Source organism: Antennarius striatus, chromosome 16 (genome assembly GCF_040054535.1).
Source record: "Antennarius striatus isolate MH-2024 chromosome 16, ASM4005453v1, whole genome shotgun sequence".
NCBI classification, from domain to species: Eukaryota; Metazoa; Chordata; class Actinopteri; order Lophiiformes; family Antennariidae; genus Antennarius; species Antennarius striatus.
In genome coordinates, this window is record NC_090791.1 from 4,684,851 (window position 1) to 4,702,598 (window position 17,748).

The 17,748-nt window shown below is 40.2% G+C and overlaps 2 protein-coding genes across 2 annotated transcripts; one reads left to right on the plus strand and one right to left on the minus strand.

Annotated features, from left to right (window-relative positions):
- Positions 1 to 271: 271 nt before the first annotated feature.
- Positions 272 to 2,242, minus strand: nudt1 (nudix (nucleoside diphosphate linked moiety X)-type motif 1). The gene is made up of 4 exons (XM_068337713.1): positions 2,004 to 2,242; positions 1,769 to 1,929; positions 776 to 921; positions 272 to 465 (listed from the first exon to the last, which is right to left on the minus strand). The coding sequence occupies exons 1-4, from the start codon at positions 2,028 to 2,030 to the stop codon at positions 293 to 295; spliced, it is 507 nt and encodes a 168-aa protein (XP_068193814.1). The 5' UTR covers positions 2,031 to 2,242; the 3' UTR covers positions 272 to 292.
- Positions 2,243 to 2,662: 420 nt separating this feature from the next.
- Positions 2,663 to 6,208, plus strand: mrm2 (mitochondrial rRNA methyltransferase 2). Its single transcript, XM_068337655.1, has 2 exons — positions 2,663 to 2,963; positions 5,759 to 6,208. Exons 1-2 carry the CDS (start codon positions 2,675 to 2,677, stop codon positions 6,187 to 6,189), a joined length of 720 nt encoding a protein of 239 aa, XP_068193756.1. The 5' UTR covers positions 2,663 to 2,674; the 3' UTR covers positions 6,190 to 6,208.
- Positions 6,209 to 17,748: the final 11,540 nt, after the last annotated feature.

Sequence of the window (17,748 nt, forward strand, 5' to 3'; positions counted from 1 at the left end):
AATAAAGTTTACTTTCATCACATATGAAGCCGAATATTACTGAATATATTGTAAATATTTTATCCAAGAAATCCTTACTGAATCATGTGGAATGGTTTATCCTCACAAATAAATAACAATGGATTTCTTTCTGCATATTTTTTTTTTTTTTTTGCAAATGTGCACTCAGAAAAATCTTCAAATGTAAAGACTCCACCTGTAAGCTACAGTCTATTAAGTCTTTTAACACCAAAAGTTGACCTTTAGTGTTCAGGGAGGAAATCCGTACAGCTTCACAGAAGTGCCGTTTCTCTCATAGCTCCTCTACTTCAACCAGTTTGTGGTTGAGGATCACATCGTGACCCTGAAATTTGAAGTATCCCACAAATTTCTTCCTCTGGAGCATCAAGGGAAACCACAAGATGTCGTCGGCCCACATCTGACTGAAAGGGATTTGGTGACGAGGAAACCACTGAGGCCTCATTTCTAGAAGAAAAGAAAATTCTTTTTAAGTTAGTTGCTTAACAGATTTGTGTGACCTCTGATCCCATTCCCAAGCGTCAGTAAATAGTCATGTTAAAATTTGTTACATTAGGACATAGAGGAAACGTTTTACTCTCAATTTACAGACTGAGAAAATCACATATTGCAATTTAGGGGACCTTAATTTGAAAAAGTTTGTAGCTCTTATTACCTCAGTTTCAAACTTGAGACTACATTGGAAATAAAAAAAGCAGAAATGTCCTTCACCCCGTTCCCTTTCCTCCCGGATCGGTGTGCTACCATGGAAACATACCCTCTGATTCGGTCGGCTCTCCGTGATGACTGTCGGCTCTGAATACGTGGACGTCGAGGAGCTGCGTTTCACCAACAAATTCAAACTTGATATTCCCAACCTTCTCGAGAGCATCAACCCTAAGGCCGCATTCCTCTTGGAGTTCTCTAAACATGAAAAACATTGAATGAATATTTCATTAGGTATTTTAGAAATAATCCCCATCTAGTTCTTTATGGTTGAGGTTCAACGTCATTCACTGGAGACAGTTAGATGTGATAAGAATGAAAGCTTTCACACCCCACTGACAATCTGTGGGATTCCAGTGGAGATGCTCAGCAGCTTCGAGTACATAATACATATCCAGATCATAATTCAGATCTAAGAAATGAAAACATACATGTGGATGAGGGTGAGGTATTGGGTCACAAAATATTAAAGTTAATTCATGAAAGGATTTCCTGGATCTGTAAGGTAAGAATTTATATCTCCATGAAAAACACATTTATGTGGACAACTCATACGCCATTTACTGAATATAATTCTCGATACTAGGCGCTGCTTCCAGAGTCTATGAATTAAGTGATTTACTTAAATTGGCATGAGGGAGATCAGACTAAATGTGTATAACACTGTGATGCAAGGATAATAGTAATAACATAATAATCTCATAGCAGACAATCTCACGGTGATATGAAAGGGAATGATTTGCGCACCGTTTTTCTTTCAAAACCTTCATCACCTTATTTCTACAGATACGTCTGTTTATTCTGTAAGCATATCAGTTTTCCCATGAATAAATCTTTTAAAACCTTATGATCATTCAGACTGCATTTCAGGGCGTACTTGCTTTAGCTTCAAACATCCTATTCCTGACTGATGACAAAAAACAAACATTAAAAAGGTTCATTCATCTTACCAAGTTTACAAATAATAATAATGCTAGTACTGTATTTCTCTGACAACAGGAAGGAGTTTGTGGGTTCCTGGAGCCACAAGAGTGGGTGGATTTACCTCCTTGCAGCCTCTTCGATGGTCTCTCCGTGTTGAACTTTGCCCCCAAATCCATTCCACTTCCCAGCCCCGAAGCCTCTCTTCTTCATGCCGAGCAGGACCCTCTCGGGCTGGACCACCAGCACCAGGGTCAGCAGCTTGGCGCTTAGCATGTCACCTGTCTGGAGGCAGGGTGGAAGGTTCATGCAAACACGAAGCGAACAAATGATGGAATAAAACACGTGACCGTTCGTACCTGTTCGATTTCTGACGTGTTTGACATCGACAAAGTGAGGAGCTTCACGTTTGCAGCACAAAACAAACGCCGGAACAACAGGAAGTGAGAGGTTACTGTCGGGGAAGCTTCCTGTTGAACGACTCCCGCGTGCAAGAGATACGATCACGTGAGGCGCTGACGTAATAATATGGTTATGTGGCGTCGGACTGGATCGACAAGTCGTTTTTGGAATAACTCCAGTCCCGTCATCTTATTATTTGAGACACTTCTATGATATGAACTCAGTTAGAAGTGTTTTGAAGTGTAGAGTTGTGGACGAGTTGTCACGTGTCACCTTGAAATGTGTTCGATCAGAAACCACATCAGGTTAACGTTCCACCACAACGAGTTCACAGGCGGATGCTTATTACTGTCACGCAAAAAAAACCCGTAATATGTTGTTGTTTTTACGTTATCGTATATCCACGTTAGATTAAATACATATACAGTAATACAACTCAATTTACTCATTAAAAAAAAATCACACTAGATTTTATGAAAGCGTAAAAAGCAGTTTCTTTACGCTTTTTTCGTCAGCAAAATATTTTATGTGTGACATTTAGCAGGAAGCTGATTTTTTTTTTAACCAATGAGGTGTGCGCATGCGCAGTTTAGCTTACGCTACACATGACCCCGGACTAGTCATAACAATGTGGAGTGTCTCACTTCATAGAAGACTTATACACTCCTCTTACTGTGTTATGAAGAAGTTAAAGAGTAGAACTCCCGCCGAGCAGCGCTGGGTGCAGCGGCAGCTCAGAGATCCGTATGTTAAAGCGTCTCACGTCCAGAACTACCGGTGCAGAAGCGCCTTCAAGTTGCTGGAGATAGACGACAAGTTCCGGCTACTGCAGCCTGGATTCAGCGTGGTGGACTGCGGAGCGGCTCCCGGAGCCTGGAGCCAGGTGGCGGTCCAGAGGGTCAACTCAACCGGGGGAGGTGAGAGACGACTGGAGAGCAGAGCTGGAAAATCATAAAGCAACTAAAAACACCAACTAATGCAGATAAAAACGTGATTCCAAAAACTAGGAGTAGGTTTCAAGGAATTAGTTGGAATTAGGAATTAGTTGGAACAACTTTGAGATGGCCAAATGTTTTCTGTCACAGCAAGGGAAAATATGGACCCAAATGCAGGACACCAAAAGTGAATCTTACATCCATGATTTAATGACAAACACAAATTATTCTCCAGACCAAACAAATCACAAAATTAGGACAGACTAAAATGAACCAGCACCAGGCTGTGACAAAAACCTGAGAAAACAAGCCTCATCACAATAACACCAACGGGGTTCAGGTGTGAACCATCAGAACGGTGTGGATGAGCTTCAGGTGTGGATGATTAGAACGGTGTGGATGAGTCTCAGGTGTGGATGAGTCTCAGGTGTGGATGATTAGAACGGTTTGGATGAGTCTCAGGTGTGGATGAGCTTCAGGTGTGGATGAGTCTCAGGTGTGGATGAGTCTCAGGTGTGGATGAGTCTCAGGTGTGGATGAGTCTCAGGTGTGGATGAGCTTCAGGTGTGGATGAGTCTCAGGTGTGTGTGAACGATTAGAACAGTGTGGATGAGTCTCAGGTGTGTAGCCGTGGCTCCACCCACCAGCTTGGCCTCTCCCTGCCACACAGCAGCACTGCCACACCGAACCGTGACAGTACCCCCCCCCTCAAGGGACGGCCCCCGATGTCCCATAAATGGTCCCAGGGAGGGTCAGGAACAGGATCAGACTCGAGGCGGGGAACAGGACCAGACTCAGGAACAGAACCGGGCTCAGGTGCCGAAACAAACTCTGGCACGGGGACGGGAGCAAGCTGGTATCCAGGTGTGGAGAGCGGAACAGGCCGAGTTTGGGATGCGGGGACCGGAGCGGGCACTGGAACAGCCTCGAGATCAAACAGAGATGGTGGAGCTGGAATTCCAGCATATGCTGCCAGCCATGCAGAGGTGTCTCTTCCCCACCGTCTCCACTCGGCAGCCTGTTCCAGATTCCAGGACTTGCTGCTGGTCAGAGCAGCAAGATAGTCGGTGTCCGCTGGGTCCAGTTGTGGCTGGTTCGTTCTGTCACGGCTGGCGGAATATGGACCCAAATGCAGGACACCAAAAGTGAATCTTACATCCATGATTTAATGACAAACACAATACATTCTCCAGACCGAACAAATCACAAAATTAGGACAGACCAACAGGAATCAAACTTCAGAAAAACGAACCAGCACCAGGCTGTGACAAAAACCTGGCTTAACAAGCCTCATCACAATAACACCAACGGTGTTCAGGTGTGAACGATCAGAACGGTGTGGATGAGCTTCAGGTGTGGATGATCCTCAGGCGTGGATGAGCTTCAGGTGTGGATGAGCTTCAGGTGTGGATGAGCTTCAGGTGTGGATGAGTCTCAGATGTGAACGATCAGAACGGTGTGGATGAGCTTCAGGTGTGGATGAGTCTCAGATGTGAACGATCAGAACGGTGTGGATGAGCTTCAGGTGTGGATGATCCTCAGGCGTGGATGAGCTTCAGGTGTGGAGCCGTGGCTCCACCCACCAGCTTGGCCTCTCCCTGCCACACAGCAGCACTGCCACGCTGAACCGTGACAAGTACACAGTTATTGTGACCACAAACATTCATTATACCTGTATCATTATCACTCTACTCATAGTCAGAAAATTAAAGGTGAACAACAACAACAGCTCCTAAAAATTACTGTATGAGTAAAATCAACACACAAGGTCTCGCATCTGTGCCTGTTATTTATATTATCAAATGGGCATCAATGAAACAATACCAATATGTCAGTATCGATCATTTTTGATATATTAAATGTCAGGACTGATATATGGTAACTTTGTTATTGCGGACTATCTACTTTCTATTGTTTGTCGTCTAATCAATTGATAAAGAAAAGGAGGTTGTGATGCAGAAGAACATGATATTTGTCAGGGAACAACAAGACGACCTCAGTTTAAGGTTGGCATGTTGAAAGTTATAAAAGATGGGGAAAAGTACAACTTGTCCTAATCATTGTGTTATCTTACTATTTATGGTAATGTGTCAGAAAATGTATGCATTTTTGAATTTACAGAAAATAACAAGACTGCATTTCACTGAGGAGCTGATCTCTTAAATTGTGTATGTCTGATGGATACAGGCCCAGTGATGGCAAAATTAACATTTTTGACTCTTGGCCAGGAATTAAATAATTTTATTATTAGTGGGCTATTGATCGACTGTCATCTGGAAAGAAAGATTACCTATGTAATCTCTTGAAAGTTTATAGAAGCAGATTTTTATATTAACCAGACACTACTGTGATAGGTTCAGGAGAATACTTGAAGGATTTTGGCTTGAACTGTACATCATTTCGGGCTAAAATTTGCACTAGCATTGTAAGTCAATTTAAGTAATATCAATTACTATTAATTTAAAAAAATAAAGAGGATTTTAGAACTTCATTTGCTTGTTTTAGATATATTATTAGATTATATTATATTTCAGCCAATCTAAACAAGTGAATTTATTTGTTAAGGGAAAGAAGAGAGAAACTATTGAATGTAAAAGTCATTGAATTTCATTGTCAGTATTCATCCCAAAAGGGAGTGCTATGCTATAATTACACTGCATTCTCATTTGTATGTTAATGCCCGCAGGTCTATGGATGTGTTACATAACCATATTGCTGTCACAGAGTGTATCTGATGTGATGGAGGGAATGCATTCAAATGTTTTCTTGCGTTTTAGATCCAGACTTGCCACGTGGCACAGTTGTTGGCATCGATCTGCTGAACATACCACGTTTGGATGGTGCCCACTTCCTGTCCTGCCACGATGTCACTGACCCCGCCACACAAGCTAAGCTGTTGGAGCTGCTCCCTGACGGTCAGGCTCACGTCATCCTGAGTGACATGGCGCCCAACGCCAGTGGTTTCCGAGAGATGGACCACGAGAGACTCATCACGTTGTGTCTATCTTTGGTAAAGTTGGCTGATAAGATCCTACAGCCGGGGGGCAATCTGCTTTGTAAATACTGGGATGGAATCTTGGCTCATAAACTCCAGGAGACACTCTCGAATGTATTTGATAACGTTCGCATAATAAGGCCAAATGCCAGCAGAAAGGATTCGTCTGAGCATTATTTCCTTGCGAGAAAGCACAGAAAGCCAATAAAATGATATTGTTTGTATTTGATTTCTGTCCTAAAATAAATAGTTTGTAAAATTGTGATGATTCCTTGAGATTTCCCTGACATGCACACAGAGTTCTTGATGAGTGAACATGAGTCAGAGGCGTGCGTAATAACTTGGATCAAAAGGTGGCACTGTTGAGGCATAAGTAAGGCTCACTGTTGCAAACACAATTTCCATTCTGCTGGTGCTTCTCATTCTCATTCCTTTAAACTTCACACAATGAATCTATGATATGTAAACCAATGCAAGAATCATCATTGTGATATTCCTTAAGAGCACAGTGTTGTGTTTACGTTGAATTTATTGTGTGCCTGACAAAATTTGTTGTAAGTGTGGTAATTTCTTTGTCACATTTGCCAGTGCTGCTTATGCTAATTATTTGCACCATCAGCCATGTAGAAATATGTATTCATTTTCTTACTTAGAGCTTATGAAGGGAAAACGTAAAACGTAATAGTCACATAAAGCATTACCAACAGGAAGTTGAATGGAACTGAAGCTTGGCACACTACAAGTGTTGTTGGGCTCTGCTCCTGGACATTGGAGAGATGTCAGTTTTTTTGGGAAAATATTTTCAGACCTGTCAAGTAATTTATTTTGAGTTTTACTTGCTAAACATGAAGGAAAAATCGACATTTTGTTTGTGTCTGTTTCCTCAGAGTGATTCTGGTCGGAGTAGAATTTGCATGGTTTCTGTCAAAAGCTGCTTCAAAAAGACAGCAACTCATTTGATGTTCACACAATCAATGAAGCCCCTGCTATTTAGCATGAACAGAGACATTGTGTCTTCCCCCTGAACAAATGGTTCAATTAGAATTAATGAAGAAGGTTATGTGGACATTTTAACACCAATATCACTCAGAATATATTCTGTATCTGGATTTACACGCTTTCTAGCAGCGGGATTACACATTCCAACTAATGTGTAACACTTTCCAACATGGCAGGAACATATGGAAAACCATATGTTCCTGCCATGAGTAAGGAAGGAGTTAAAATAGCCTCAACCTACTATCAATGTCAAACAATTTAAAGATTGTCATTGGGAAGCTTGTGTCTCAAAACAATGCTGATAATCCTGAATACTCTCAAATCATTAATTTGTCTTCAGTAACTTGCTACGCCGCATCACAGACCATAATTATCATGACATAACCGGAGCAACTGTACCTAGAACTGTTTAAAAAAATGCTTTTAAATTTGTTTCTAATGGACAAAAACTGCAGTTTGTGGAACAGGGAAAGGGTTCCAACTTTAAATAAACTTCATTTGTATTTATGTAACACAGCTGATGATATAGAAATTTAAAAATGTGGACAAAGCAACAATAGGATTCCATGCTGTCATCCCATTGTTTCATTACATTATTTACTCCTGTAATTTAGAGTAAATTGTAATAGATGTGGTGTATAAAGGGGAAAAAAAACTTAATGAGGAGTTAATATCTTTGTCTAATGTTTACGAAGTACATACATGGAAATATTTAAAATAAAATTTTAGAGTTAGCCAATAACAGCCATAAACATATTTCCTCAGTTCCAGTAGAATATCTGTCATAAGAAACCCTCAGTTTACTAATACATTAGCGTTATTGAAATCCAGCTATTTCTATAGTTATGTTTAAAAATCTGGTCACTCCACGATGATATAAAAGTATTTGCATTTATGCGAGCAAAGGAAGAGATGGCTCATATGAATAAATTAAATCAAATAGCCTGCGATTTAGCCTGTCCATCTCAGGAGTGATGAGTAATACGATATGAGCACAACATTCGTGTCTCTTGGTAAAATTAACTGCTTGAAGGGATATTGACCTCTAAAGATGATTGTGTGGAATGAATGGGAGCTGCCATCCCTGTTGATGAAAGTGATATTGAGAGATGTGAACAGATGACCAATTTTATTTCTCATTACTTGTTGATTATTCAGTCCGTTGCTATTTAGATTGAAATTATTCCAAAATTAGTTCAGAATTTATGTAAATTCCACTGTGGCTGAGCACTGGGGCTCAGGATGAATGATAATTTACTCACAGGTTAATTCACTCGTCTCTACACGGCTGCAGGTCAAAATGTAAATATTAGTAAATTAAGAGAGAAAAGTGATGGAGAGCTGCAGATCAGAAATAGAGATGATGAGATCTTTTACATGTCTGAATCAGAATTTTAAAAAATATTATGCCTCACAACCTCTACAGAAGTTGTGATATCATGTGCAATGCTATTCAGATACAGATACGGAAAAAAAAAAAAGCTCAACAACTTTGGTTTAACAAATATGTATGACATGTTTCAACATTTTCTAATAAAACCCCCAAATCACAGAAAAATGATGAAAGTCTCTACTTAATAAATAACTGAGTTTTTTGATCAATTGATGGTCCTGTGATGCGCTGGCGTTGTGTCTGGGGTGTACCCTGCCTCTTGCCTGTAGTCAGATGGGATAGGCTCCAGCAACACCCATGACCCTCAAAGAAGAAAAGCGGCTGAAGACGATACGATTACCGTCATGTGATCACTTGAGTGAGCCCTTGTACATTTTTCTTCATTCTAAGTCAAATTTCTTGAATGTTCTAAAATTTGAATTTGTTTATGCGAAGCACATGCATGCTTGCTGGTGTGAATTTTTTAGATAAAGCAGGAAATGATTTTGCGTTTGTCTAAAACTTGACATATTTAGTCACACAAGGATTGTTGCTTTTTAAAGTTTGTTCAGTTTCAATAAAGAAAACAAAATCTGATATGTACACTGTGGAAGCCTCAATTTGACAGGAAATTAAAGAAATTGTAATATAATATCTGGCTTTTTTGCCATTCATTCCATTGGCTGACCTGAGTAGCTAAAATTAATTGCTTGTCTGACAGCATTCATTATTCGCTCAGCCCGGCCCTGACCAAGGCAGGCTGTCATTGACATGAAGTAATGACTACTGTTATGACGCTCATTTCATACTGATGCTACAGAATGATTCAGAAATAACAGGCCACTATGACAATAGCAGCGTTTTGGTGAGCCACTCGATGATGGCGCTAGAAACTCCACTTTATATATGTTCTTTTTATAGAAATGTAAAAAGATTTTAAAATGAAGCAAACAGTTAAAATATATACGGCTCTGAAAAAATTGGGGGTAATGTCTATATATCCCACACCATAATGTACATTGTTTGGGTGAATATTGATCTTTATCCCAAAGATTTGATAACAAACAAATAAAAACAAACTGCAAACAAACAAAGGTGGACTGTAAATTTCAATATTTAATAATAATTTGTTTCATATTCAACTGACTGATGGGGAGTGCGGACATTTAACCTCCTGCCTATAATGACATTAACATCCTAGAAGTCATTTAGGTCACATTAAGGTGTGCCATCGACCCACCCAGCAGGATTGTGGGTCGCCGAGGTCGCTAGTGATTTGTTTATCTACCCAGACATCATGTGAGTCATTAGTTTGACATCATTCAACGTGTGAGCGGTGAGGGAAACTGCCTGGGGAGGGATGTCATGGCTGTATTAATGCGGAGGCGTGGACCACCACCAATTTTTAGCGATTAGCCTCCCAGGTTGACCCAGATGGCTTCCTCCACAGGTGGGGACAGTCAGCAAGACTGTTGCACTCTGGGTTTTCTGCCACCCCCCCCCCCACGGTCCACAAACATGCAGAAGAGGTGAATTGGTGACAAAATTGCCCGTAGGTGTGAAAGTGAGCGTGAAAGGCTACTCGTCTTTCTATGTGTCGACCCAGTGATGAACCTGCAACGGCCCACCTCTTGCGCGTTGTCACCTGGGATGGCCCCCAGCCCACCTATGACCCTGCACAGGACAAGAGGCTAAAGACGATGGATGGATGGCTTCCATCACTCCTCACTGAAACCATCTGCACTCTTGGTCTAAAATGTGTTGTTTTTTTTCAAAGGAGTGTTTTGTTCTTAAGTTGGAGTCTGCAGTGACTCCTGGCCTGAAGCGCTGACTCTCCAGTGTTCAGTCATAGTGATCGATACTCTCCTGGCTGCATTGGACTCCATATTCAACAACTCTTTGCTCATGTTGGGGAGGTTTATCACATTTTTTAAAATATTTTTTTCACTTCACCCTCTTAGGATTATCATGCAGTATTGGTCTGCCAAAAAAAACCTCCAGGTATTTTGTTTGTCTCTCCCCTTGCGCTATCGCACAAATAGATACATCTGAGAATAATAGAGCAATCTCCTCATGATCTTTGCTTTTTTTTTTTGATTACAGCAGTCCTGCAGAAAAATGTCAGGAGCATTACCACAAACAAGGTGAAGGATGGTTGTGGGTGGACGGTTAAAGAGAGAAGGGAAAAATCAAAACACAAGCTATGAAGATCAAACAAAGCACAGCTTGCACTCGGTGTATCCCCATGTCAGCCGGGCCTGACATTTACTAGAGAGTAGCCTATTGAAAATGACTGCAGGTCGGTGAAAGCTAATGACTTCATGTGGACATTACTGCCAGAGCAGATTTACATCAGGCAAATGATCACACTTTAAACAAAGAAAACTTTCTTTAAATTCAAGTTGTTGTTTTTTTGTAGTATGAAAGGTTTTTTCCATTCATTTCACTGGGGAAGTATCCAGTCAGCACTCTTATTTCTATTACTGCAATACTCACAAAGCAACATCTAAGCTGATGAAACATACAGCCTAAAAGTGGCAGCTCCCTTTATCAAACATGAGTATAGCTTTAAACTCTCTGAGCTCATGAATAATAATCTCCATTATCATTGTCAGCTATCCTTTGAAGATCAGCAAGACCACTTATCAGTCTTTGTAAACACTACAAGCTCCATAGTTAGATCTTAATATTGTGCTTCCAATGAATAAAACTGGTGTTAATCAGTGGATTTGATTTTTTCCTACATGCTTCACCCCCTTATTTCCACAGGCTTGGTGCATTTCTTATATGTGTCAAACCACATGTCCTTCCTGCCAAGATTTGGATCCTTTACATCACTCTTTGGTTTCTATTTGAGGAAGATGACGATTAGGTTTCAAGTTAGAATCAGCTCCAAAATAACAGCGAGAAAACTGTCATTTTTGATACGGAAACTGTCATGCCTTAAGGATTTTTATTGTCTTAACAGATCATACTTGGTGAATAATTGCCATAAACATGTTTATGATCGAAAACTTAATGCTGCAGAGCTGCTGATTGCAAGCAGCCTGTGTGTCACTATGTGTTTTACAGCTTATTCAGCTGTTAAGTTAATGTTTAGACATCTCTGAAATTCCATCGTGTTAAATGGTTCTGGGTCAGATTTCTCACCTTACAAAACGAAGATGACTTGACTTATGATGAATGATTATTTAAGGAGGATCCATCACTTGAACTGCGACCAGTCAAAATGAGACGTGGTGCAGAAATACAGAAAGTTTTAATTGGATTTTTTTGTTTTCCATTTAATTAACTTGTCATGGGACAGGTGGGGAAGGAACTTGTGGGAATCGCGTGGCCGATCTGCTTGTTGGGTGGATAGAAAAATGAGAAAATACAAGTGGGAACGAAGACAGACGACAGATGGTGCAAGGGCTAATTGTGTGACATCTAGCTCCATGTATCTGTTTACATATTAGACTGAAGAGCTTACATCATCTTCATTCCAACCCAGGCAATTAAAAAAAAAAAAAAAAAAAAAAGATTAAGTGGTTGATTTGCCAAAATCCCTGAAAACTTATTTCTGTATTAAATAAACCATTTTTATTTACTCACAAATGAATACTTTCTCCCAGCCAGCAAAATCTTTTTCTCATTTAAACAAGTTAGGAAAGTGGGAGAGGAAGCAGGGGAGTCTTTTTGGTCTTTCAGAGCTCATTAATCTTCTTAAAGATGCTGAAGGCATGACTTGACATAGTTGTACAGCAGGAGCCCCCCCCCCCCCCGGTGGTTCATGTCAGCCCTATATGGAGAGTCAGGTGGTCATACAACCGGAGGGTGCTGTGTGTGTGTGTGTTTGGGTGGGTGTGTGGTGGGGTGTTTTTCTAAAGCATAATGGGAAACTGATCGGATGAGCTGTCTGCGTGTAACCAACAGACTTCTCTGCTCGTTATGGTCGACTTGTCTCATTCCTGGAAGGCGCTGAACTTCACCTATCGGAGGGGGGAGTTGTCATTTTACCGGCAGAATAGGAAGAAAACACTTTTGGCAAAGCGTCTCATTCTCTCAGACTGAGGAGCAGCAGGAGGTTGATGAATTGTGGAGGGAAAAACATGTCTTCATTGATATTCAAGAGGATGAAATTATTCCCCTTCCTGTTCTAGACTTTTGGTTGATTCAAGCTGTGATTTTAAATATTCATATGATTTGCAAAGGGGCCGCGTGTTAAGCTGGAGAGCGTCGCAATGTCGAGATAACGATCGGTATTACTGTTGACATACAATAATCTATCCAAACAGACAACATTGTACTCTAAGAGCTTTTAATCCAGCTCAGCTTTTGACCAAACAATTCCATGTGTATCTGTCTTCACGGCGTACAATAAAAAATAAAAGTGTCTGAAAAACAGTCACCTTGTATTTAAGAAACTGTGTGTGTGTGTGTGTGTGTGTGTGTGTGTGTGTGTGTGTGTGTGTGTGTGTGTGTGTGTGTGTGTGTGTGTGTGTGTGTGTGTGTGTGCGCGTGCTCTGGCATGCTTCAAGTTATATCATAGCCTTTTCAAGCGAAGGAACCATTACTGTCAGAATAAAAGTTAATCTTGTTAATCTCTCTATTGCATGGAAGTGTGGATAAAGAAAACAAAGGGGGGGTCCACATTAGTTTACTGCTATGTCTAAATGGCGTTGAAGGAAATATTCAAATATGTCAATGTGAAAATTATGAAAATGAGAAGAAAAAAAAAGGGGGGAGGGGGGAGTCCAGTAAAAGATGGATGTGTGCTGCAGGCAGAGGCGAGACGGGTTGTTGGTCAGGATGTGGAGCGGTAAGGGGCAGCCTGATGAGACAACAACCAGCACCTGAGTCCCATTAACTCTCTATATCTGCTGCCATGCTTCTGTACATTTCCAACCTGTCTCCAAACGCTTCACCATATGGTGCTTTTTCTTTTCTTTTTCTTTTTTCTTTTTGCTGCATGGGTTTCATTTAATGGAAATAGTCTTTCACCGCCCTCCTCCTTTTCATTTCCCTTTTTCCTGTTGCAGGAGAGCCACGGCAGGAGGCACCGTTCCGAGCAACTTCTTCTTTTGTGACACTACCAGCTCCCCAAGGCAGGATGCTCGGTCTCTTTGTTTCCAGTTTTATCGCTCTGATTTAGTTTCAGAATTGCTCTGTCATCCATTTGCTTACATTTCCTGGTATGACCTTTTTTGGTTTTGTCAAATAAATGACAAGAGGACAGAAAGTGCAAAGCTCCAACAAAAAGAAACCATCTCTTTAGGATTCTGGTCTTGTTTCTCAGTGTCTTTTCTCCAGTGCATCATTGCAGTTTTCTTGGGCTTAGTCAAAGTTGCTGGGATGGCAGGACAGAAAGTACCAGGAATTAGGAGTTTACACTCGTGGGAACTGAATATTGTAATCTGTTGAGAATATAAATGTCTGACGGTGGTGCTGGCTCCAGCGCTGGCATCTTATAACTCCAGATTGGTTAAAAAAAAAAAGAGTTTTAATTAACTTGATTCTATTAATTTCATTATCTTAAATTGTACAATTCAGATGTCCCAACTCTAATGGTTATAATTCTATATTGCTCTTGTGGATTTTCTGTGTTAACCAAGATCCGCTGCTGTGAGTTTACTTCGTTCACTAATGGACTCTACACCATGCAGAAATCAAAGGTCCCTGCAAATGAGAGATGCTATTGATTCAGACGGCATATATTTATGCTTTGTGTTTCACATATACGGAAGACAAGTGCATTGTATAACCTCCTTATCCTCAAGCTTTTACATTACATGTTACCCTCTCTCCCTCTCCAGTTATACATTTACCTTTAGCTGTGTCTTGCAGGACACAAATATGGCAACACTGAAAATCCATCCTATATGACATAAATACAATGTGAGATAATGATTCTCCAGCTTTGTACTTACCACACTCGGAGAGATTTTCTCCTCTCATATAACTCAAATAAAGCGAATGTCCCATAATGCTGAGCTGCATGAGATTCAGCCATTACTGATACTTCCTCTTTGCTGAGCCAATCCTCTATTGATCAGTATTGATGTGCTTCAATTCTGAGCCCACCTACAGTACACTTACTGAAAAGTGCATTCCCATATTTATATGCATATGCTGCACATGCCTGCAATATAGTGGTATGGATCCGACAAAAGAGACAAAATGAGAGTAAACCAGCACCTGTTTCCTTCACACATCATACATTTGACTTTTCACCAAAACAAATTCACTTTTGAGTCTTACATCATCTCAAGCAGATCAATATCTTTGAAACCTTTATTTGTTTGTGCAATTTCTTTCTCCACATACAGTAGAATATTGTTGAGTTTATTTTCTTCATCATCTCATGGTATTACACCGGTTCTCGCTCTCACTGTCACGTCCCACGTTTGAGGCTCCCTGGCCGACCACTTCCACAGGCTGAGAGAGAGAATATGTTGCCAGATAATTTGAAGTATGAAACTAAAACTAATGGATTCTAATACTGAAGAATCACCATTGTCAAGGGAGCCGTAATGAAATGATCTTTCATCACCACAATCACTGCAAAGGTCACTCCGTCCTTGTTCTTTTTTTTTCTTCTTCTCTTTCGGGTTCCGTCAAGATAAACTGGGACCCTCGTACACAGCAGTGAAGCCTCTCCCATACATTATACCCAAGTGAGTCATTTTTTAGCATTAAGTAATATGTGAGTAGATTGTGATGTCATTTAATAAATACATTTATTTTTGGTCATCAGTGTATAATTTCAAAGGAAACATTCAATGTCTATTTTCATGTGTTTATTTTTGCAGCAACAATTGTGTTGTAATATTTCCCAGGACTCTCTCAAGAAATGGATTTTTAAAAACATTGGTTCACTTAGTCAATAAAAGCAGACGATCTCTATCAGCCAAACATAGTATTCCCCAGGAAGACGTTTGTTTGCATGAAAAGCGACGGCATAAAACCCAATGCTTCATCCCAGTAAGATAACTCTTTAATAATCGAATGCATTGTGACCAGAAATGATTCTCGCCACTTTGGCAATAATGTTGGTTCAGAGGAAGGTCTTATCTCCTTTTAAAAATCATCTCAGCTTGGCTCAAGACATGGTGAATAACAACCGTAGTCAGAGACAGAATTTCCTGTTCTTTTATTTGGTCGTCTATTGGAAGGATGCTGGAGCTGTAGGCTCAGTCTGACCTAAAGGTTTATTAAGAGCGCTTTGACTTAATATTCATGTGAGTGCTCTGCGTCACTACATGTTAAGCATAAGAAAGCATCAATAATAATCATGAACTGTTATTTCTCTGTCCAGCTCCTCCGCTCTATAGACAGAATGAATATTAATGTTTAAATCAACCTTTATAACTTCTAACAAACACCTTTGGTCATGGTCGTGGAAACTTTGATCCAAACATGGAATCTATGAACAGCAGCGTCAGTCTCTTCGTGGCTGAGTTTGTCTCATCTAAAAAAAAAGTGTTATATTATCCACATATCAGTGTTCATAAAGGTGACCAATTTTGCTGCTGATCGTCATTTTAAAATCATTTTGGTGTTGATTTGTCAGGCACAAAGTAAATAAAGATTGATCAATGCAGGACACATCTGCTTGACACTGTGTGAGTGTGAATGAATTGAAAACATATTTCTAATGAAGAAAAACATTTGACCTATGTAATTATCTGTCTGGGGGAAAAAAAAAGATCAATGCAGGCTTCCTTTTAGCTTGCATCAATAAACTTGATGACACGCCGAAACTAAAATAATAATGACTTCTAAAGATTGTTGAAAATTTTAATCCATTTCCATTTGCTGATGGATTCTTTAATGGCACGTGTGGACTAATTATTCTTTATGTATTTATATTACTTGGAGCCATAGAAAAAGTTTAGCTTCAGAAAAATGGTCCTGATTTGGTAAGAAAAACAAAAAAACGTCATACTGGTAATGGGTAAACCACAGCAGCCATCCCTGTTAGGCACTCATGCTGCTCTTAAGGCTGCAGCCATCTATCACATAACTGTAACTGACAATCACCGTCAATGCTGCCGCTTAGCGTCCCCGTGAGATTTGTGCCTCTGTTGTTGCAGCTATGAGCCAAGAGAGAACTCATAATGAACTGAGCTCAATCTGGAAGCCATTCTTTTAGAGGAGGGAGCTTGTCACAGGAGCAAACTTCAGATTTCAAAATGATTTTGTGCGTGTGGTGGAAAAAAAAAAGAAAAAGGATTTGGAATACAGCAGCAAAACTTTTTGATCAAGTCAATTAAGTAAATTAAGAGGCTGCTTTTGGTCACAGAATGATGTTGTAAATTAAATCTGGCAGTGGGTAAACATGAAACGCCATGTCGTGAGTTATAGTCTAATTTAAACCAACGATTGTTCACATTTTATGGCAGTCATAAGGAATTTACCGTATAATCTGGAATCAACACGGCGACGCAATAAATAATTACGTTGCCAAGGCTAAAATTCTAACTACAGATCATACGACTGTTTGACCAACAGGAAGCGTCATTGATTTTATTTTGGGACCCACAGGAGTAGATCACAATGAAGTGAGTTAATCAAAGGAGCAAGTTGAGGCTGGAACGTCCATATTATTGATGTTCCATAAATAAGAGGAATGCATCTTGGTTTTCAACATGCGTCTTAGTTAGTGAGCCATTTTACATTAGAACATTATCACGGCTCAACAAAACACATCACAGGTGGAGCTTAATGTCAGGACTCCACACCTGCTACACCTGACACACAAACACACCTGTATTTTTTGTAACTTTTGGTGATTTTATCTCTTTGTAATCCTTGGCCGTATTTGTTGTGCCTGATGCTTCATTGGATTCCCAACATGAACTCTTACTCACTTCAGATCTGGGGTGGGGGGACAACTTACTGCTTAGCCTGCTGGTCGGCCTGTTTAGTAATCCATCCATGGTTTCAGATAGTTTTGGTGTTCAGCAGTTTGGTTGGAATATTTTTTTAACTTGATGTTTGACAGATTAAAAATAAAAAAATGATCATTTGGAGCTGTCTTCCAAACGACAAAGCTAATATATATTCTGAAACAGTGTTTTATGATCCAATATAGAAAATGCCAGCAGCACTTATTTTTTTCTGTGTAAATTTCACAACTGTGCTCCCAAAGAATAGATTTGTGGACAGCGATGCGCCTTCAGTCTTATTGTCTGTTTAAGGAATGGCTTCAGCTCTGTTCTTTTCATTAGATGTGACCAGTTGAGGAGGGAACGAGGAAGCCAGAATCCTCCGGGACACACAACCTCAATTTAACATTGCTGAAAACTCTGCTAAGGCTTTCAATCCTCCTTTCAGAGTGTGAAGAAACCGTTTCCGAACAGCAGCCGGGCTTTTCTTGGAAAGTAGCAGTCATTAGCTTTCTGCGTGTTGATGAAACA

Bases quoted from the DNA above. Each gene is read 5' to 3' on its own strand.
- mrm2 (XM_068337655.1), top strand. From the start codon at position 2,675: ATGTGGAGTGTCTCACTTCATAGAAGACTTATACACTCCTCTTACTGT. The intron at 2,964-5,758 runs GTGAGAGACGAC...CTTGCGTTTTAG, and splicing joins GGTCAACTCAACCGGGGGAG to ATCCAGACTTGCCACGTGGC.
- nudt1 (XM_068337713.1), bottom strand. From the start codon at position 2,030: ATGTCAAACACGTCAGAAATCGAACAG. The intron at 1,930-2,003 runs GTACGAACGGTC...CCCTGCCTCCAG, and splicing joins ACACGTCAGAAATCGAACAG to ACAGGTGACATGCTAAGCGC. The intron at 922-1,768 runs GTAAATCCACCC...TTTCATGTTTAG, and splicing joins ATCGAAGAGGCTGCAAGGAG to AGAACTCCAAGAGGAATGCG.